General features: G+C 37.4%; 1 protein-coding gene across 3 annotated transcripts in view; it reads left to right on the forward strand.

Annotated features, from left to right (window-relative positions):
• Positions 1-22,334, forward strand: part of SLC38A4 (solute carrier family 38 member 4) — a 75,988-nt gene that overhangs the window by 29,238 nt on the left and 24,416 nt on the right. For 2 of the 3 annotated variants that reach the window (XM_043886199.1, XM_043886220.1), the window contains exons 2-4: positions 13,992-14,221; positions 19,253-19,343; positions 19,849-19,964. In XM_043886199.1, the coding sequence (XP_043742134.1) occupies positions 14,103-14,221; positions 19,253-19,343; positions 19,849-19,964 (326 nt within the window). In that variant the 5' untranslated portion in view covers positions 13,992-14,102. Of the gene's footprint in view, positions 1-1,807; positions 1,956-13,991; positions 14,222-19,252; positions 19,344-19,848; positions 19,965-22,334 lie in introns of those variants that run through there. The other variant, XM_043886209.1, reaches the window with a different exon arrangement.

Below are 22,334 nucleotides of genomic sequence, written 5' to 3' on the forward strand. Positions count from 1 at the left end.
AATGTCACGAAAGTTTTCTGATAAGAATTTTACAATTAGAGTAGGTTCTAAAAAAATATACAGCTCTTCAGAGAAGTCTCTTATGTGTACTTTTCATTTTAATCCAGCATGCTAATTTGCTGTAATTACTTAGTGAACTTGAAGAACATAATAATTATATGGATGCCAAGACTTAAAATTTGAGAGATAAAACTGTAGGTATTTATTCATTTATCTCCACCCTATTTTGCATGAAGATATACTATGAAATGAAATTGCACTATTACATGAAATTTTGCTAGAACACAAATATTTCATTTTATAACAATTAGTGCAAGTTTTTGCTTTCTTAATTTTATACTCATCTGATAACTTTGCAAACAGAAGAAAATCTTAAGTTGGAAAGATAATAATTAAATGATGGAAATAACTTAAAAAGAAATATTCTTTAAATTTATCTGAAATTTAAATTAGTGTTGTTGTTGTTGGTCAGTTGCTCAGTCATGTCTGACTCTTTGCAACCCCATGGACTGTAGCTCGCCAGGCTTCCCCGTCCTTCACCATCTTCCAGAGTTTGCTCGAACTCCTGTCCATTGAGTCGGTGATGTCATCCAACCATCTCATCCTCTGTCGTCCTCTTCTCCTCCTGCCTTATATCTTGCCCAGCCTCAGGGTCTTTTCCAATGAGTCAGCTCTTCGCATTAGGTGGCCAAAGTTTTGGAGCTTCAGTTGACAACAAATTAGTGTATTTGTTATTATTTTTCTCCTAGACCATAATAATTTTCATCCTATCATGGACAAAACTACAAGGTAACTGAAAAATAAAGAAGCAACAAGTAAAAGACAAATGAAAGTAAACATACTATGTTAAAGTTAATAGACCAAATGGGCCTATTTGAAAGGGAAAAGAGAAATGGATAATTGGACACTTTGCTTAATGTTTAATTTCTTGTATCAACTTAAGATTTTCTCAAAGAACAAGATTTAGTTAGTTTTTTTTTTTTTTTTTCAGAAATAGGAAATTGACACAACTGTTGCAATCTAGCATCTAGAGTTTCTTTTGATTGGTTACTGGAGAGCTCATCGATATTATAAATATTAAAAAGGCAAAGAACTCTTAATTCCGGACTGATTTTTTAATCTGTTTTCTCACTTAACTTTCAGAATGTTGTCTGCTTTATACATTTTCATAACAGAATGAATTATTTGCCAACACATTTTAACTCTTCTGATGTATGGAAAGTCAAGCAGATTTTTTTGAAAGGGAGAAAATGTTTGTTTAGAAATTCTTTAAACACTCCAAATAATGTTTTGCTTACTCAGCACACTACCTTTGAAATGGTAGCAGAGGCTGAAAGGGCTTAGGATTTCCAGCCTCACGTCACCTTGAGTAACTTGGTGCTGTTGTGAGTGTCTGTTATCCTAATATAACATTTCCTCTGAATAAAATCGACAATTCCAAAGAAAACAACTCTTCTGCTATTTTATACTTTCTACACTTTCTGATTGTAATATTTCATTAAGCAGTCTGATTTCATTACTATGGTATTACTTTAATTTGACTTCAGTTCAGAAAACTCTAGAAAAATTAACATTTCAGATTTATCAGTCAGCCAAGCTGTAGAATCTTGATACAGAAAGATACCGATCAAGGTAAAGCTTTCAGTAAGTGACTATTTTGTTGTATAAAAGCCAAAATTCTAAAAGCAAACAGAAATTGGTGTAACTGGTGTTTAATCCGAGTGTATAACAGTAAACTGATTTAGCTTCTCTATTTTTTTAAGAGCTGACGCAAGTTGGACGGAGGGAGGTGTTGGGTTGAGGGGTTGGTGGTGATTGGCTTGTCTAGCTCACTCCCACTGGTCTTTAAATCATTGTCTAGATCCCCAAAAGTTCACATAAGTCAACTCTGCAACAGGGGTCTGCTATGCCAAACAATTCTGGAAAGACTGCACAGGACTGGATAAATAATTAAGGTAAATCTGTTTTTACAAGAAAACTTGCAGTGTTGAAATAATGCTTCATTTCTTCTTTTTATGGTATTGATTATTTATTACTTTTCTCATAAAAAATCGATTCAATATAATGTCAAATATTGAAATTATTTACCCAGATCCTGGGAGGAGGCTCTGGAGTGAAGAATTGACACAGTTTGTCTTAGGAAAAAGTATAACATTTGAAATGTACATTCTTAGTGTTATTGAAGACTTTCTTTATCTTAAAAACAAAAACACACACCAAAACTTAGTTTACTCAAAGAAGGAACATCATACGACTACAGCAGATGTGAAAGGCTAAGTGTTTGGGTGGTGTCATTTTGAAAAGAAGAAAAAAATGTTGTGTCTTAGCTTGTGTTTTTATGTAACCATTTTAGTGAAGGAGTATTTTTACAGCAAGTTTACTGGAAGAAACTGACAGATTAGTAGAATATAAGCAAAGCGTTAGATATAGAAAGTCTGGAATCAGATATCTAAAAATTAGATCTGTACTCCTCAAACTTATTTATTAGACAGTGGGAGAATTCTCAATGTATTTTGAGCTTCTTATAGAGCATATGGTGATTATTTTAATTAAATGTCTAGGTGATAACAAAACTGTTTTATAACTCAGTGAAAAAATATTTTAAATGATGATATACATCATATTCATGGACAATTCATTGACTAAGTTTTATTCTTGACAAACTAAAAAAAATTTAGGTATGTTTCCTAAAAAAGATAACCATTTGTTTTACAAGACAAGATCTTCCATTTTTTCAGATTTATATTTAGATAGTGTTTTGGGATTTTCTGGAAAGTCTTTCTACTTCTAAGAAGTATATCAGTACCATTTAAGTACTGAGAAATGTAGTTTTGAGAGCTCAACTCTTGACTTTTCTTAAACTATGTTATACAGTGTACTTTAGGGGTTATTGAAGCTATTATTTTTAATATATGAGTTAATTTTTAAAAAGTTAAATCGTTTATTTCAGAAGGAAAAAAGTACCTCTGTGGGTGGTCCAGTATCTATTATATAGAATATAGGCATTTAGAACTTAGTATATCCATAATTTATGACAAATTATTAAATACTATGCATTAACATGGATAGCATAAGGAGTTCACTGTGTAATATTAAATATGCTACATATCGAGGTGCACTTCTGGAAACAAACTACTGTTTGGGAAAATAACTAAAATTTATGCAGGAATTTAAGGTATTTCTTAACATTTAAGATGACTAGAGAATCTGTGTCTTTTTCTAAGAGCAGAGCTAGAAAATTTATAAGTGAAATAATGTATATGGATTTTATGAATAGTCCTTTACACTTCATCAAAAGGCTGCTTTAATTCTTATATTAGCAAGCGTGTAATATTCTTAGCAAAGGGACAAGACCTCAACATATGGTAAATTCTTTTAACTTTCCAGTTCTCCCTTGATATTATTTCTAAGCTATGTCTAAGTAGAGGAAGGGAATGAAAATGCTAAAATATTAGTATCAGCAATACAAAGTTGTCAATTGAAGGTGTGCATGCTTAGTCACTCAATCATGTCTGACTCTTTGAGACGCCAATGACTATAGCCCAGCAGGCTCCTCTGTCCATGGCATTCTCCAAGTAAGCGCACTGGAGTGGATAGCCATTCTCTTCTCCAGCGGATCTTCCTGACCCAGCAGGGATCAAACCTGGGTCTCCTGCTTTGCAGGGAGATTCTTTACCATCTGAGCCACCAGTGAAGCCCAAGTCAAGTGGATACAGTTTTGCTATTATTGGCAGTTTCTTTTGTAAGATATACTTCAGACTGACAGTGAACGCTTTTATGAAAGCTGATTTCTGTGACTAATGAGTCATCTGAGTATCAACATGTGATTAGAATGACATTGTTGGGGAAATTGTTTAAGAGAATTTTACATAAAGGTAATATTAGATTCATTTAATTGTCAAATCGATATTCATTTATCCAAGATATATTTTGGATGTGGATTTAAATCAGCTCCTTTGATGCAAGATAATTTGGCTTTTAGAAGTTGTGGTTGGTGGTGGTTTAGTCACTAAGTCATGTCCAACTCTTGTGACCCCATGAATTGAAACCTGCCAGGCTCCTCTGTCCATGAGAGTTCCCAGGCAAAAATACTGGAGTGAGTTGCTATAGGATCAGCAACTTCCTGCTCATCCAACCGAAGGGTAAAATCTGCTACCTGAACCTAGATTTCAGAGTAGATTCATCAGAACTGGACTGGCATGAAAAACAAATAGCAATGGAAGGAAATTTAGCTCCTTTTGTGCTTTTATCAGGTAAAATAAATGTTTATAAATAATACTACAAAGAAAGGTTATATATAATGTTTAATAACTGAAAGTTGAATATAAAGAATCAGCTATTTAGGACATTCAGATAATGTAGTAAGTATGATGAAACAAAGACTTCTAAATGGTAATGGTGTTCCAAATACTTTTATTTCAAATTTTGATTTTGCACCTTCATGAACGAATAAAGTAAAATGGCAATGCAGAAGATCACTGCACTGAAATATCCAGTCTGTTTCGGCAAAACCTCTCTTGTAGAGAAACCTAACTTCTTCATAGTGAGAAGAAGACTAATTTCATTAGACTATAGAAAGTTCTGTCAAATCAAATTTGATTTTTCTTTTAGAAGAATTGTGAACATTCTTTGTACAACAAAGCTGCTCTTCTTCTTGGGAACCAGAAGGGAACATTTCTATTTCACTTTGAAATGTTAGCCTATAAAGCTATAATAAGAATTGTACTTGCATCTATAGAGGAGAGCATATAAAATTGCCTTGGTCTTAGAAGAATATGTCACCAGGTACTATGCTAGATAATGGAAATATGTGTAGTCTACAAACCTGACCTTTTCCCACCTTCATGAAATTTTTTTTTTTTGCCTAGCAGAGGAGAAAGTTATTAATATTTATCAAATGATCATACAACTAAAAATGTAAGTTCAAAGTGTGATGAGTTTGTAAGGAAGAGGAGACCGTGCTCCATGGGGGAATCTAATTTAGACATGGGGCCTCTCTGACCATGTGGCAGTTAAAGATTTTCAGGTTCTTTTAGTTAACTGTGGGAGACACTTTGTTAAGAATGGGGGGAAGGGAATTCCAGGCAGAGGGAACAGCAGGTTAAAAAGGTCTTGAGGTGGCAATGAAGAAATGAAAGAAGTCCAGTGAATCTAGTGAGTAGGGGGCATCATGATTCAATGCAGGACTCAAGATCTCTGTCTGGATTAAGCTATGTAGAGCCTTATAGCATGTTAGGAAATTTGACTTTATTCTGAAAAGTACTGAGAAAAATAATTTTGGGTCCTTAAACGTGTAGTCATTTGGATTAACATAATGGTCATGGAGATAAAAGTAAATTAATTTTAAATAAATGTTGCAAGAAAGATTGATATGGTGATAGAATGGACATGGGAGAGGGGGTACAGTATAGAGAAGGGGAAGTACCTATAATGATAACTAAATTCCTCTTTTTCTTTTAATATTATTTATTTGGCTGCACGGGTCTTAGTTGCGACACACAGGATTGCAGCATGTGGGATTCAGTTCCCTGACCAGGGACTGAACCCAGGCCCCCCTGCATTGGGAGCACAGAGTCTTAGCCACTGGACCACCTGGGAAGTTCAGCCAGATTCCTCCTATTGTTACCGAAAGGTGTATGGGATCCAGCTGCTTGACCCCCAAAAGCCAATAAACAGGCAGGTTGGTGGAAAGGAAAGTTTGCTTAATTTCAGATGCTGGCAACTGGGATGGGGTGGGGGAGGGTGGACATCTGTCCAAAGGCCAACTCCCTGCCCCCTCCAGCACCATCCCTGAAAAGCAGGGGATTAGAGTTTTTATAGACAGAGAGAGGGAGCTATATGCAAAAACAGCACAGTCAGCTCTGACAGTCATCTTCAAATTGATCATTGGTGGTCTGGTCAGTCTCATCTTGGTTGTTTTAGGTACAGTTAACCTTCAGTCCCAAGGTCTGTTTGTTCCCATTTCTTTGTGGCCAGTTCTCAGAATTGTGGTAGCTCATGTCGTGGGTACAGTCTAGTCATCATTTAGTTAATTCTTCCACCTGATGTCTAAGTATCTGTAAGACAGCTCACAGGATATGGCTCAGGATATTATCTATAGCCTTTGAGAAAGAACTGAAGGTCCTTGACTATGCTAATGACTACATTATTATTATTATTATTTGGTTTCCTTTGTTTCTGCATTTTTGACTTCTCTGATTAAACTTATTCTTTAACTAAGGTTTTCCACAGGCAAAAGGCAGGCAGAGGACAAGGGGCAAGGGCAAGGACTATCAGGTCCGGCTCCGTTTCACTGTGAGCACCTCTTACGAAGTGCCATGTACTGAGATGGGGAACAGCAGGAGAATCTACGGCTATGAAAACTAATATATTATATATTATATTATGAAAAGGGCTTCCCTGGTGGTTCAGACAGTAAAGAAGCTGCCTGCAATGCAGGAGACCCAGGTTTGATCCCTAGGTCAGGAAGATCCCCTGGAGAAGGGAATAGCAACTCACTCCAATATTCTTGCCTGGAGTTTCCCACGGACAGAGGAGCCTGGTGGGCTGCAGTCCATGAGGTGGCGAAGAGTCAGACATGACTGAGCGACTGAGCACACACACATAATATGTTGTCATATTTTTCAATCATAGCATCATTCTTTTCTAGTTCTCCAGGGAGTGATTCATTGATTAGTTCCATAAGTATTTATTCAGAGAAAAAAGTAAAGATTATAATATAAGAGCTTGTTAAAAAATCTGTTTTCTCTACTAAACAGAATTCATCAGGTATAGGGATTGTGTCTTATTCATGCTTTATCTTTCATAGTTTCTGGCTTATAGTTCATTCTCAGTATTTGTTGAATAAATAAATAAATACCATCTTTCTACATTTCCATGTTGATTAATCATGTTGTTAAGGTTTAGCAATTATGCTGTAGTCTAAATGCTTTAAAGGACCTGCTTTGTGCAGCAGGCAAATGATTCAGAGTATCTAGTTCCTCATAATTTTCTAATTCTTTTAAAATTGTGCTTTTAGCTGGTGTTCCCTTAAAATAGATCAGTAATAGAATCTTCAGAGCTAAAGATATGAGCTGTGAAACTGTGCTCCAACCTTGATGAGAAGATGTCCCTTGACCAGGACCAAAATTAGGATTAGGGGCCATACTTCATGCCATCTATCTCATCAGACAAATGGCCCAAGGTGGTAGAGAACTCAGGGAGACCCAGGAACTGAAAGGAGGCCAGAGTACCTAGAGCAGTGAGGTGGGAAGAGTGTGGAATGAGTGAAGTCAGGAGCAGAGGGACCATGAAGACCTTTGTGGGCATGTGGAGAATTTTATACTTCATCCTAAGAGTAAAGGAAAGACAATAGAGGATTTTATGCAAATAAATGACATGATCTAAGTTTTGTTTTTAAAAGATCAATATGCCTGTTTGTAGAAAATGAATGAGGAGGGGGAGGGTAGGCAAGAAAGGATGAAGGTATCAATTATGATCGTTGCAATTGACAATGTAAGAAAGTTTGGACAAAACTGATGGTGGAAGCAATAGAAGGAAGTGGACTAATTTGAGAAATACTTTAATTGTTGCAAAATCAACTAGACTTTAGAAAGGAATAAATGTTAAGGATAAAAAATTAGAAGACTGATATTTCTGATGTGAGGATCTTGGTAAATGGTGACGACATTCTTTGGATTGGAAATATTGGAAGAGGGAAGAACTGTCACAAGTTAGATTTTAGGCACATTGAATTTAAACTGCCTTTGAGATACACAAATATATATATATATATCAGGCTACTGGACACATGTAACTGGAGGTCAGAATGAAGGCCTGGGCCAGAACTGTGTCTTAGAGAGTCCATGGTTTATGAAGCCTTGGGAGTAGATTGGAACAAGGGGAGTTTAAGACCTATCCTTGAGGAATTCAAGGAAAGAAACTTCAAATGAAATGATCCTTCTTAAAGAAACAAAATCATAAAAGATCTGTAAAATAATAAAATCAGCATTCAAAATCTAAGATCATTGCGTCTGGTCCCAACACTTAATGGCAAGTAGATGGGGAATTAATGGAAACAGTGAGAGACTTTATTTTGGGGGGCTCCAAAATCACTGTAGATGGTGACTGCAGCCATGAAATTAAAAGAAGTTTGCTCCTTGGAAGAAAAGCTATGACCAACCTAGACAGCATATTAAAAAGCAGAGACATACTTTGCCGACAAAGGTTTGTCTAGTCAAAGCTATGGTTTTTCCAGTGGTCATGTATGGATGTGAGAGTTGGACTATAAAGAAAGCTGAGCACCAAAGAACTGATGTTTTTGAACTGTGGTGTTGGAGAAGATTCTTGAGAGTTTCTTGGACTGCAAGGAGATCAAGCCAGTTAATCCTAAAGGAAATCAGTCCTGAATATTCATTGGAAGGACTGATGCTGAAACTGAAACTTCAACACTTTGGCCACCTGATACGAAGAACTGACTCATTTGAAAAGACCCTAATGCTGGGAAAGATTGAAGGCAGGAGGAGAAGGGGATGACAGAGGATGAGATGGTTAGATGGCATCACCAACTCGATGGACATGAGTTTGAGCAAGCCCTGGCAGTTGGTGAAGGACAGGGAAGCCTGGTGTGATGCAGTCCATGGGGTTGCAGAGTTGGACATGATTGAGGGACTCAACTGAACTGAATTGATCAGCAACAAATGGAAGTTTTAAGAATTCCTACAAGCCAGAAAGCAGATAGGGGTGGAAAACCTGTGAAAGAGAAAAGGAACCAAGGTAAACCCGATAATTGGGCTTTTTCCAGAGGCAGTCCAGTAGGAGTTCCAAGTTAAGTCAATATACACAAAGAGGAGGCATGGTTCATGAACAACCAATGACCAGGTGTTCACCAAGGAACTTTGGTTTGAACTCTTCATCTGTTTGGGCTGCCCCTTTTGGTCAAAAAATAAGGCTGCAACCTAGTCTGTAAAGAGAGCCTAAGAATGGACTCTATAATAGATATTAAGACCTCCACAGCAGGCACAGAGAGATAACAAGCAAAAATGGAAGCTCCATCAAGAGGAAAACACATCATTATGCCAGCTACCTACAGTGTGTGCTACCTACAGTGCCAGCTCTGTCTGGGAATGGAGTCCTGCAGTTACTCTGCAGACAGACTGGCTGCATAGACGCCACTTACCCCGGACCTGTTGTTCACTGTTTAGTCACTAAGTTGTGTCCAACTCTTGCAACCCTGTGGACTGCAGCCTGCCAGGCTCCTCTGTCCATGAGATTTCCCAGGCATTCCCTTATCCAGAGGGGATCTTCTCCACCCAGAGATCAAATCTGCAACTCCTGCATTTGCAGGCAGATTCTTTAATACTGAGCCAGCAGGGAAGCCGCAACAGGGAAGCCGCAACAGGGAACCTACAGGGAAGCCGCAACAGGGAACCTACACGGGAGCAATCCATCAGTGGAATGAGCCTGTGAGATTTCAGAGAAACCCCAAGTACTAGCTTTCTAAGTTAACCAATGTACTCTTCATTCATAAATATGAACAGACAACCTAGGATCATTAAGAATTTCAGGAAAGCCAGGCAAATGGAAGAGAAGAGCCAAGATGAACAAACAGAATAACTCCAGGAAAAAATAGATAATTTAGGGAGCAACAAGAGCTTTTGGAAACTTGAAATCAATAGCCTTAGAAAGGTTTGTGTAAATACTGCATCTGTAAAACAAACAAAAGAGATGGTATGAAAAAAGAAGAGAATAAACAAATGATCAGAAATTAAAAACATGATTGTGAAAAATAATTAGCTAGCAGGTTGAACAAGAAAATGGGTACAGCTTAAAAGTAAACAATGGTTTTCTACTTTACCCCCAATACTTTCTAGCAAAAGCGTGAGTTTTTCCCATACCAGCCAATTCTCCCACACCAGCAGGGAGTCCTGCAATTTAATCAATTCTGGCACTGTTTCCTGGAGTTAGCATCAGATCCCACATATTAAGGGCTCAGTCCCACAAGACTGCCTCCACTTCAGATGCAATGGCAAGTTCAGACCTCCTGTACTTCTGACCAGTCAGCTATAAATCAGATTTAATCATTTCCTAGAATCACTCACAGAACTCAGGAAGACAGTTTGCTTACTAGATTACTGGTTTGTTATAAAAGGATATAATTCAGGGACTGCCAGATGGCAGAGCTGCAGAGGACAAGGTATGAGGAAAGGGACTCAGAACATTCTCACCCTCTTCTTGTGGACCACTCTCTCAGCACCTCTATGTGATAACCACTCCAGGAGCTCTTCAAACCCCTTCAGTTAGGGTGTTTTATGAAGCTTAATACCTAGACATGACTAAATAATTGGCTGTATGTTATTGACTTAGCCCACACCCTCTCTCAGTTGATTGGAAGTAGGGTTGGAAGTTCCAGCTCTCTAATCAATTGGTTGGTCTCCCTAGCAACCAGCCTCCATCCCAAGGGCCATACAAAAGCCACTTCATTATCATAAACTCAGGTGTGGTTACAAGGGTCTTGCTATGAAAAACAACAACAGCTCCCACTGCAATGTTGTGAAGTAATTAGCCTCCAACTAATAAAAATAAATGAAAAAAAAAAAAAGAAAAAAGAAAAACAATAACAGCAACAATAACAAAAACATCTTTATCATTTCAGAACTATTTCAGGAATTGGGTACAAAACCCAAATATTAGTTATGTAATTACATTTGTAGCTTTGTGCCAGAAACGGGATGGAAGACCAAACGTATATGTATTATTATATCACAATGTTACACAGCTGCAAATCAAATTTGTTATTCTGGAAATTAAGGAACTATCCCTGAACATTGAGTAACAAAGAGACGGGAAATAAAGAGAAAGTCTTGGCAATAGAGATAAAAAGGGCCAGTACATGACTAATACAAGTTTCAAAGGAAGGGAAACATTTAAAAATGGTAGAATATTTTTTATCAGAAGAAGGATACAAATCTCTTGAATGAATGGGCTCCTCACGTGTGGATTAAGATAAATTTTTAAAACTACTCCTATCTAGTTACATCCTGGAGAAATTTCAGATTTTGTTAAGGAGGAAAATTCTAAAACCTTCCAGAAGAAAAAAAAAATCAAAGAGATGAGAATGATTCATCAGAGGAAGCTGGAAGTCAAGAGACAAAGGTTTTCAACCTTGTAAAGGAAAATGATTTTGAATCTAGAATTCAAGCAATCAAAAAAGTTTAAGAATAAAGTAAAGACACTTTCCAACGTGAAACAACTCAGAAATTCTATTTCTGGACCTATTGTGTGAAAAATTTATTCAAGGGAGTATTTCAGCACGATGCAAAATGAATTGAAGAAAGGGGATAGCATGGCATTCAAGACACATGAGCAGCTGAATAAGACCCAGAAAAGGGAGGAGGAAGCCCTTCAGAAAGTAAAAGAGTGTGGATAATTTGCTTCCAACATTTTAGTGCAAGCCTGCTAAATCGTTTCAGTCGTGACTCTTTGCGACAGGCCACCAGGCTCCTCTGTCCATGGGATTCTCCAGGCAAGAATACTGAAGTGGGTTGCCATGCTCTCCTCCAGGGCATCTTCCCAATCTAGGGACTGAACCTATGTCTCTTATGTCTCCTGCACTGGCAGGCAGGTTCTTCACCGCTAGTGCCACCTGGGAAGCAAAAATTTTAGTAATATAGGATTATATTGCCTTTATTATGTAGTCAAATACACCACTTGGTTCTTTGGGCATACTATTTACACAATTGTAATGTAAATCACAGCACAGCAGTGTTGTTGATTATTTAGGTAAATTATGAGAGATTTGTTTTACACAATAGATGACATTATCATGAATCTCAACATTGTAGAAATATTTCATGAGCTGAAACAATTAGGAGTGTGGAAGAAGCAATTAAGAGTATAGAAAGAAGTATGTTAATTTCATTATCTTTCCTAAGTGTCAGTTTAGAGTTGATAAACCAAGTCAGAGAGGTTTTAGTGAATAGTTTAGATTTAGAATGACTATCTTTAAATGAAGAAGTAAAAACAGTAACTGTCATTAGTGATTGCTAGTGGCAAGTGAAACTGACACTGTGGGATGTTGAGACAAGTTTGTACTCAGTACAAGTTTCTATTTTTTCTTTTAATTGTATGCTTCTCTCTGGTGCTTCTAAGATTTCTTTCTTTATCTTTGATGTTATACACTTACACTGCCTTTTATTAATGAAAATGTTCATTTTTCTTCTTCCTGTTGTAAGTACTGTGTGGGTTTTATGAATCCTGAGAACTACTCTCTTCCTTTAGTTCTCAACAATTCTTTGTCCTTTTTGTCTCTCATCTCACAATTCTTTCATATTAGAATAACTATTCAGACATGTTTAATTTTTACTTCTGTTTTTCTTCCCCATGTTTTTTAACTTCATATTTTTCTTTCTTTCTTTGTGATATAATTTGAGTGATTTCCACCAATCTATCTTCCAGTTTCATTACTCTCCCTCCAGCTGAGTTTTTAAAATATGATTATATATTTTATTTTTAGAATTCTTTTTTTTCATTTATTTTTATTAGTTGGAGGCTAATTACTTTACAATATTGTAGTGGTTTTTGCCATACATTGACATGAATCAGCCATGGATTTACATGTGTTCCGCATCCTGATCCCCGCTCCCACATCCCTCTTTTTGTCTTTTTCTCAAACCAGTCTGATCTTCTTCTATTGTTTTCATAATCTGTAGATGTTATTTCTTATTTTGAATCTTTTATTACTTTTTATTATATTAAATTTATAATACATCTTATTTTTTCTTTTATCATAAAGTCCATTTTAAATTACTTTGCAGTTTATAGTCACTCAGGTGTGAATTGTTACTTCTTGTGCCTACTGACTCTCCTTGTGAGTTTCAGTTCCATCTGTGATTTGCAACTTTTGTGATGTGGAATGTGCAATCATCTTGATCAAGGGTTGTCCTCCACAGATGGGCTGCTGTGGTACTGGATTTATGGAGTCATTCTCATGTACCTGTTTCTTATTTGCCAGGGAATTTATGGATTCCATGCATACTGGAGCAATTTTTATGTTAGTTTCTCTGCTCAGAATTTCCTTACCAAATGTAATGTATGTTTCAGAACCACACCTTCCAAGAGTGATAGTATTTTCCCCAATGTATTGATTCAATAAGAATTGAATGACACTAATAGTAAAAATTTCAGAAATTAACATTAATGGATTCATAGCAATTTTTTTTGCACAGTACTAGTCCACCCCTTTTCACTTAATTGAGGAAAATGAGGTCAGAAAAGTTAAATGTGCTGAGATCCAGTGAGTTAAAGGCAGAGCAAAGCCTAAAAGCTCAATCCCTTTCTTGTTAAAATGCATTTCAAAAAAAAAAAATGCATTTCAACTTTGCATAGGCGGTGACTGAGGCTGATTCAAAGATAAACTTGTACTTACTTTTGTTAGTGTTCTTAACTTTGGTTTCAAGATCCAAGTGCCTGAAAAGTGGCTCCCTGAGCCTGACTCTATCTTGTGTTGCATGTTATCAAGTCTTTTGATGGTGTTAATTCTTTCATTAACAAACTAAAGCAAAATTAACACAGTAATTTTCTGTGTTACTGCTGGTGGAGCCACTGGTAGATTCTACCTTGGCAGATCTTTCTTTCTCAACAGCTTACCATTGTCACCCATATAAGTAATACAATTTTCTAACAAATACCTAAAGTTTTTTGAAGACTGCTACCATGTCTTAAGATTTATTTTTTTCTTCCTACAGTGACTATCAAAGCCCCTGCCATTGAAAAAACATTCTATAAATACCAGCTAATTTGGCAATTTATTATGAATTTTCCATTTTCTCTTTCATTTTCTTTCTTTCTTTTTGGTATTGGATAATGGAAACTTTGGAGACATACTTTGTGAATTTTCCAGGAATTTACTTACTTTTCATGTTTTTACAGAGAACATACACAAGTAGGTGATTTGGATTTATTTATCTAATTTAAAGAAATTTATAATGATTTATTCTGTGTTCTGTTTGCAGAACAGAGTGTTCTGAACATAACACCAAGTAGAAGAGTCTCAGGCTGAAGGTACAGTATCTTGTTTACACTGAAGGAGCTTGTGTGTGGACAAGAAAGCGCTGACAGCTCAAATGGATCCCATGGAACTGAGCAATGTCAACATCGAGCCTGATGATGAGAGCATCAGTGGAGAAAGTATTCAAGATAGCTACACCGGGATGGGAAATTTAGAAAAGGCAGCAATGAGCAGGTATGGGGTTAAAATGACCAGGCTCCATGGAAAAATGAGAGGTTTATGGACATGGAAAACAAAATTTTTGTTGGGAAGAACTGGATTTATTACCTATTTGAGAGATAGCAATGATGTTGATGTTAACACATCAACTCTCTGATCCTGAAGTAGACATTGTTATATCATTATTGTATGTCAGTCCTTTGTATGATTACTTTAAAATTATAGTTACAGTGTTCTTGTTCCTATTAATACTATAGAATAATTTAAATTATAATTAACATACCATTTCTCTTACCTTTTGGGTTATTTTCTCAGGTTTCTCTTCTTCTGACTGCTCTGTTAAGTGTTTCTACATCTCCAGAGTTCTGCTGAGATTCTTCTCTGCTAAAAGTGTCCTTTGAGCAAGCTTATTCACAACCATCATGACTTCACCCACTGAACATATGCCATATCTTCAGCCTGTTAAATTTCTCAACTGAATTTCAGATCATCATATCCAACTGTTTACTATACATCTCTACTGGATGACTCATGTGTCTGGATTGCCTCCTTGATTAAGTTACACTTGTGATGTCTAATACTGAACTCTTGTCATCCTCTTCAAAATTTTCTCCTCTTCTAGCAATTTCATCTTGGTGAAAGTCATCAGCATCATTCAGCAACTCAATCAAAGGGCCTTTGGTGTCAACTTTGACTCATCCCTTCTCCCAAACTGCATGTACCATGTTTGACTATATCCAGTTGCTTCTACCTCATTAATGTTTCAAATCCACCCACTTGTCTATATCTGTTCTATTGCTATCTTGCTTTTGTCCCTCATCATCTGTCACTCATCCACTAGAACAGCCCTGATTAATCCCCATCTTACAATTTACTCTCTTCTGTCTAGCCCTTCAGATTTCTTGCAAAAGTAATCTTTTGCAATTTCAAATTGACTCATGTCCTATCCTAAGGTAAATCCTTTCAGTGCTTCCTCAGTAGCTATGAGAGGAAGATTATACTACACATTGCTTGGCGTATGAGGCCTTTCATGATCTAGCCCTCCCCTAGCTCTCCTGTCCATCCCTTGCCCTGTTCCCTGTTTATATGCTTTTTTCTAGCCTTGTTGAGCCACTCAAAACTCCTGTTCCTTCATTCACTCTGCTCTATCTTCTTGGAATGCCCTGATTTAAGTATTACCCACTCACCTTATCCCTTTTTCTCTACTGGCTGCACTCTTTCTTCAAGACTCAGCTCCATATCGGGTCTCCTATGAAGCCATCCCCCAGTTAGAAGTGATCACTTGCATTGTGCACCTTCTCCCTACCCAGATGTTCATGATGCCCCTACAACAGGTTAATGGCACTGCCTGGAACAGAGTAGCTGCACAACTGTTATTTGATAAGTTTATTGACTTCTTACAAAATATTATATAACACAAATTATTCTTGATTTAAGATATTCAGAAGTGAATTTTTGATTAAATCTAGGTCTGAAGTAGAGAATATTATCCCCAAATCAGGATGTCTTATTGCATTCACAACACCCAGGAAGGGTGTCAGGAGGAAGCACTCTTCTTCCTCCAGGAAGCCAGCCCACTAAACATTAGTGTTGTTGGATAAGAGAGGCCATGGAGATATCAACACGACTCTTTGTAGGTTGGGTGACTCTTTTTTTCTTTCAGCATAATATATTTTAAAATTTTTAATTAGAAGATACTTTGCAATATCATGGTTGTTTCTGCCATACATCAATATGAATTAGCCATGGGTATACATATGTCCCCTCCCTCTTGAAACCCTTCCCACCTCCCTCCCCATCCCATGCCTCTGGGTTGTCACACAGCAAATTCCCACTGGCCATCTATTTTATATATGGTAATATATAGGTTTCAGTGATACTCTCTCCACTCATCTCACACTCTTCTTCCCACACTGTGTCCAAAACTCTGTTCTTTATGTCTTTGTCTCCTTTGTTGTCTTACAAATAGGCTCATCAGTTTTCTTTTTCTAAATTCCGTATGTGTGTGCATACTAAGTCACTTCAGTCGTGTCTGGCTCTTTGTGACCCTGTGGACTATAGCCCACCAGGTTCCTCTGTTTATGGGATTCTCCAGGCAAGAATACCGGAGTGGGTTGCTGTGCCCTCCTCCAGGGGATCTTCACGACCCAAAGATCAAACCCAGGTCTCCTGTGTCTCCTGCATTGGCAGGCGGGTTCTTTACCACTAGTATCACATGGGAAGCCCAGATCCCGTATATATGTATATGTATGTTCTTATACAATATTTCTCTTTCTCTTTCTGACTTACTCTTGAGGAGGCACAACATGGTAGAACCATGGGCTTTGGAATCAGCAGAGGAGTCATCTGACTTTGGAGAAGATATTTATTTTCTTTGAGCTTCAGTGGAAAATGCAAAATGGCAAGCCAACACCTACTTTGCTGAGGATTAAATGAGTGTCTTTGAGATAGATGATTCTCAGTGGACTTTTGTTTTCTTCCCCTCCACTTCATCACTCAGGAAGTTGATCAAACCCAAGGGCTCTTTTGTTTCTGAGAAGGGTGCATACAGATATGAGCTCTGTGGAAGTGGCAGAGCTGAAGGGGACAGGGTCCTAAGAAGAGTCTTACAGAGTCGTTAGATTTGGTCCTCTGAAAGCCAGCACGAAAAGAGCAAGAATGCTTTTGTCAGCTTCAGACAGTGTTTTCTGGAACACTTACAAGGACTTAGCTTGTAAGTCCTGACTCTACTGGGTCATTATTTTGCAATTTTATGATCATTTTTAAAAGATGGGTTTGTTTATGTTTGGTTTGATCTCTTAAATGTAAATTTGGGGGTAGTTCAACATAATACATTTATTTGAAATCATTATACTTATGTTTTCAATATATGCTGGGTTTGATATTAAATCACTGAAGACGCTGGGGATATTTCTCATGTATTTTATACAATCTTGGCATGTTTTATGACTACAATTCATCTCATGCCAAAATAAGAACATGCAAATGCCTCAAAAGAGAAAAACTTAAAAATTACTCATGGGCTAAAGGATTCTAGCTTATTGATTAAGGTTAAAAATAGAATGTTGGATATTCCAGAGTTTAAATCTAGATGACACCTTTGTTTTTATTATCATTAGGCCCATTTGGGGCTCTGTTTCATCTTATCTTTTCCGTTTCCAGCTAGGAACATTATGTGCCAATCTCCACGTAGCAAGTATATTAACTACAGACTATTAAAATAAATCACAAAAGGGAGGAAGGAGTGCAGAGATGGAGGAAGGTAGCCTCTGAGTGCATTATTCTTCCTTCAAGAGATAGGAGAAAAATGACAGGAAATATTCCTAACTTGTACACCACATGGTTCAAGAAAAGCCACTTCCTAGGTTTTAGAAAAGCGCATGAAACTTTGTGATTTTGTCTTCGTGATCTATCTAGTTCTATTTGTACTTTATATCATTCTCTGTTCTCAAAAAGTAGCCTTATTGTCTTTCTCATAAGATATTTTCAGGCTTAACTTCTAAGAGATAGTTTGCACAGATTTATAATAATTATTTTACCTTTTTTATTTCTAAGGGTTACTTAAAAAAAAAACTCCAATCATTTTATCTTACTCTCTCATGCAATAAATGCCTTAAAAGTTGCAATTTATCTAATAATGAAGCACTTTTAAAAAGCATGCATATTTGAGTATTTCCTATAATCGAAAGCCTATGTGACATTTTCCAGTATCAAAATGCAGTGGTGGCAGCTGGACTCATTAGTCAAACATTCAGAAACATGACTGGCACTAGCTTCATATCCTCAAAGTCTCTGGCATACAGCTTCAGCCGCCAACCAGTGGTGTCATGGGATGTGCAGCTTCCAGCCTGTACCAAGTAGACCATTGTCACAGTGTTTTGTGGATTTGTGCTTGCTCAGTCTTCTTCAGTCGTGTCTGACTCTTTGCAATGCTATGGACTGTAGCCTGCCAGGCTCCTCAGTCCTTGGGATTCTCCCGACAAGAATACTGAAGTTGCCATGCCCTTTTCCAGGGGATCTTCCCAACCCAGGGATTGAACCCACGTCTCCTGCATTGCAGGCAGATTCTTTACTGACTGAGCCACCAGGGAAGCCCTGCTCTGTGTGGATAGTGATGTCTTAAAGCCCCGCTCTTTTTTTTTTTTTTTGGTTTCTTTTTTTTTTCATTTATTTTTATTAGTTGGTGGCTCAGACGGTAAAACCCTGCTCTTTAATCATGCATCTTACAGCCCTCTCAACTCTTCCACTAATTCACTGCGTTTCTTTAAAAGGTTTTCTTTGTTTCATTCATTAGTTGTCTGACACAACCAAGTACATTTTCAGAGTAATTAAAATATACATTCTTGCACACAACCAAACATAGCACAGAGCTACCATTGAACTCTTTTCCAGCAAGAGATATGCATATAAAATGTGGAATCAAATAGAGGAAAATGCCAGCTAAGGGCTCTGTCTAGGGCTGCATGGTGCAGTAGGAGACCATAGACTTGGGATCTGGTGGGGCTGGACATGCTCTCTTACTCTTCTGAACCATAGTTGCTTCATATCAGACATGGAAGTTTCCCTTATGAGGACATTTGAGCACCAAGAGAGATGAGATCAGAGTGCCAAAGCACTTAATAAATACTTATTGAATTAATAAGATCCTGTGGTCATGATGTATTAACAGTTGAGAAAACGCAGTCACTGCTCTTTTCCCTGTCTTTGGGAGAGCTTGAAATGGCAAAACTCAGCTCTAATTATTCTATTTTTTGCTTAGTCAATGTGGGAGGAAAAATGTGGCTTTAAAGGGATTGCAACTAAAAAATATTTTCTTCCTTCAGAGCTTTCTCCTTCCCTCCCAAAGTATACTCATAAAAAGGGCTCAGTCCTTTTGTCTGGAAGGAACACTAGTATGAGGAGGAGAAGAGAAAAAAAAAAAAAGCTTTAAGTGTCTTGTTTTTCTTCCCCTGATTCAGTGACTTAGATCACCTGAAACATAAACATAAATCAGAGCATTTACTAGATGTTTTTTACTGTCTTCTTTTCCTTTGTGTGTATGTTCAGTCAGTTTACTAATGAAGATGCTGAAAGTCAGAAATTCCTGACAAATGGATTTTTGGGGAAAAAGAAGTTGGCAGATTATGACGATGAACATGTAAGTGATTCTCTGCTTTCTGGCAGTCAACAGGACTTGAGGATGTCTGATCTACCTGGGTCTCTGCAGGAAAGCAATGTGACTGAAATTTTCCAAGCCTTGATCAGCATATTCTCTGTTTGTTCAGGCCCTTACTGGAATAAGGGCTTGTTTTTCCTGTTCGCCATATGGCTGCATAAATCATTTATGAAATTTATTTGTTTTTTGGAGAAATCATTCTAACTCAGATGTGATCTGCAGTCGTACATGCTTTCCCTTCTTTCTATTACTCAACCTGTATTTTTTATTTTTACTGAGACCTCTGCTGAAATCAAGTACCACATTCCACTGAAAATTACATGCTTTTACTGAAGTTGAGTCATGGTTTTATTTGCTGTGATTTTACTTTAATCTTCAATTTTTGGTGGTAGTCTCTTTCAGAAAAGATAATGTAGGATAAGAATAATCCAGAAAAGGTTCATCCTTTGGTGGGTATTTTCTTATCATGCATCCCTTTTTCTTCAAGCATCCTGGGACCACCTCCTTTGGAATGTCTTCATTCAACCTGAGTAATGCCATCATGGGCAGTGGAATCCTGGGCCTGTCCTATGCCATGGCCAACACAGGGATCATACTTTTCATGTAAGTGCCTGGACATATCTACACTCAGTTCAAAGCCTGTGCATACCTGGTGATCTTTCAATTAACAGAATTTGATCTTTGTGAATAAGAATCATCAGAAAAAGTATTAGCATATTCTCTCTTTTTTAAACAAAACAGCAATGAGAAATAATCAGAGCAGTCTAATCCTGGTACTTGTTCAACCAGCCATCTCTATTCAAATGGCAGAAAGTTTATGTGTTTGAGCCCCGCTCCCCCAAAGTGCTAGAACAGCCCTACCAGTCCAAAGTTATTCATTGTAAAATAATTTTGTGTTTCATAGTTCAAAAGATCTTTCCCAGTAGCAAATCTGACTTTATCACACTCTTAGGAAAAGTATCCCCTCCCACACCGGACCTGCAGAGTCCTGTGTGCCTCGATCCCATCTCAGGTCCCATCATCTGTTGCTCTCTATGCCAGATACAGTGGGCACAGTGGCCTGCTCTCCATCGCTTGAAGGAGCCATTCCCTCTTACCACAGGGCCTTTGCACATGATCTGGAACCTTCTTCCCTCTCCTCTACATCTAGTTAACTCCCCATAACTCAGTTCAGCCTCACCTCGGTTATGCCTTCCCCCAGTCTCCATGACTGGGACAAACCACTTTATGGTCCCATCACAGTGTTAGTATTTTAGCGCAGTTATTGGATTCATTTGTTTAATGGCTCTCTCCCTGGCTAGACTATCATCTCCAAAGCATCAAGCCTGTGGAGATGGCTCAACCCTGTTTTTATTCACCTCCTGTCTATATCCCCAAGACCTAGTAATAATGCTTGGCATGAGGAATTTTTGCAGAGTGGCCAAAGTTTATTCCTAAACCAAGGCACATTTTCCAAGCTTGGTCACATGCTGCCTAGTGGCAGCAGCATCACAGAGCCGACCTGGAGGATGAAGGCCATGTTGTGACAGACAGCCACAGACATTTGTGCATTATGTACAGCCTGACATTTTCAAAGGCACAGTTGGCAGCGGTGAAATACTTCACAAGAATAAAGTTAGGCAGGCATCAGTGTGAATGTAGACCACAATCCCTAATGCAATGCTGGAGTCTTAAATAACTGTCTAAGAATGTAACATTTATATTATAAATATACGCTATTTATGTTCCAAACATCACATATGATTAGGTAACCACATAGCTATTTGAGGGCTAAGGATCAGGCTGGACTATAAATATTGATATTGTGTCAGTGCTTTGATTGAACTGTTAGATTATAGTTTTTAGCCGAATGGGTTTTTATGTCAACTTTACCTTTCTAAGCCATGTTTGAAATAAAGTAGTTTTTAAAACTTCTCAGATTCTTAATGGCTAGACGTATAGTCATATATGTAGTTGTATACTTTTGTAATATACTCTGTCTTTGAAACAAACAGACTGCCTTCTCTATACTAATTACACATACTATTAAAATTAATTAGGAAATTTTCATACATCACTGATGAAAAGAAGTAAGAGATACTTTCTCCAATTCTAGAGCCACAGATCATCTTCATGGGAAGAGAATATTCCACTTTTAAAACTGAGAGCCTCATTTTAGGCCTATAAACATTTATCAGGTTAATTTGCCGAAGCAATTAAATCATTAGAGATCATGAGATGTGTTTTGTGTATCCAAGTAGCCCAAAATGGATTCAGCAATCTCCCTTAATTCCCAACAAGTGACACAGGATGTCATTGGTGTTACTTTTAGTATTTTCTGCCAAAGCAAGTATATGTTTAGAATGTAGAGTATTCTCATTATTTTTCCAGGGAATAAAATTATATAATCTGAATTGCATAATTCTTAAAAACAGGTCAATTCATAAGCTGTATGGAACAACGGATGAATATGGCATTGATTAGACAGTTCTGGTGAACATATTTAGTGATAAATAAGAGCACAGTAGAGCTAGAATTGTTAGAACATTTGTACCTCATTGTCTAAATCTATGTTTGCAAACTTAACTTCCCCAGGAATTACCAAAGAATTAGATCAGTTGTGGGGAGAATGTCTAGTGTGCTCTCATCATAGGAAACAGGCAAAGGATAAGATTTTTTTTTTCAGTTTCAGGTAAAGGTTACTATTGGTCCTTAATTTGTTATATAATTGCTTCTATCTACACTCTATTTTTGATGTTCGGTTCTTGTTTTTGGAAAGCACTGGTCACTGAATACATAAAGAAACCATATATGCCTGTGAACATGTGGAGGGCCCTGAACCAGAAATGATTCTTTTCTGAGTACAACAAAGGTTATCCTGCAGCCTAGACTTACCTTTTTCTGTTTTTTCTATTATACAGGCATTTGCCAGACCCTCTGGTTCACACCTCTGATCACTCTCATATAATGCGCAGACAGTAGTAATGGAGCTCA

Source organism: Cervus elaphus, chromosome 3, assembly GCF_910594005.1.
Source record: "Cervus elaphus chromosome 3, mCerEla1.1, whole genome shotgun sequence".
In the NCBI taxonomy this organism is placed as follows: Eukaryota; Metazoa; Chordata; class Mammalia; order Artiodactyla; family Cervidae; genus Cervus; species Cervus elaphus.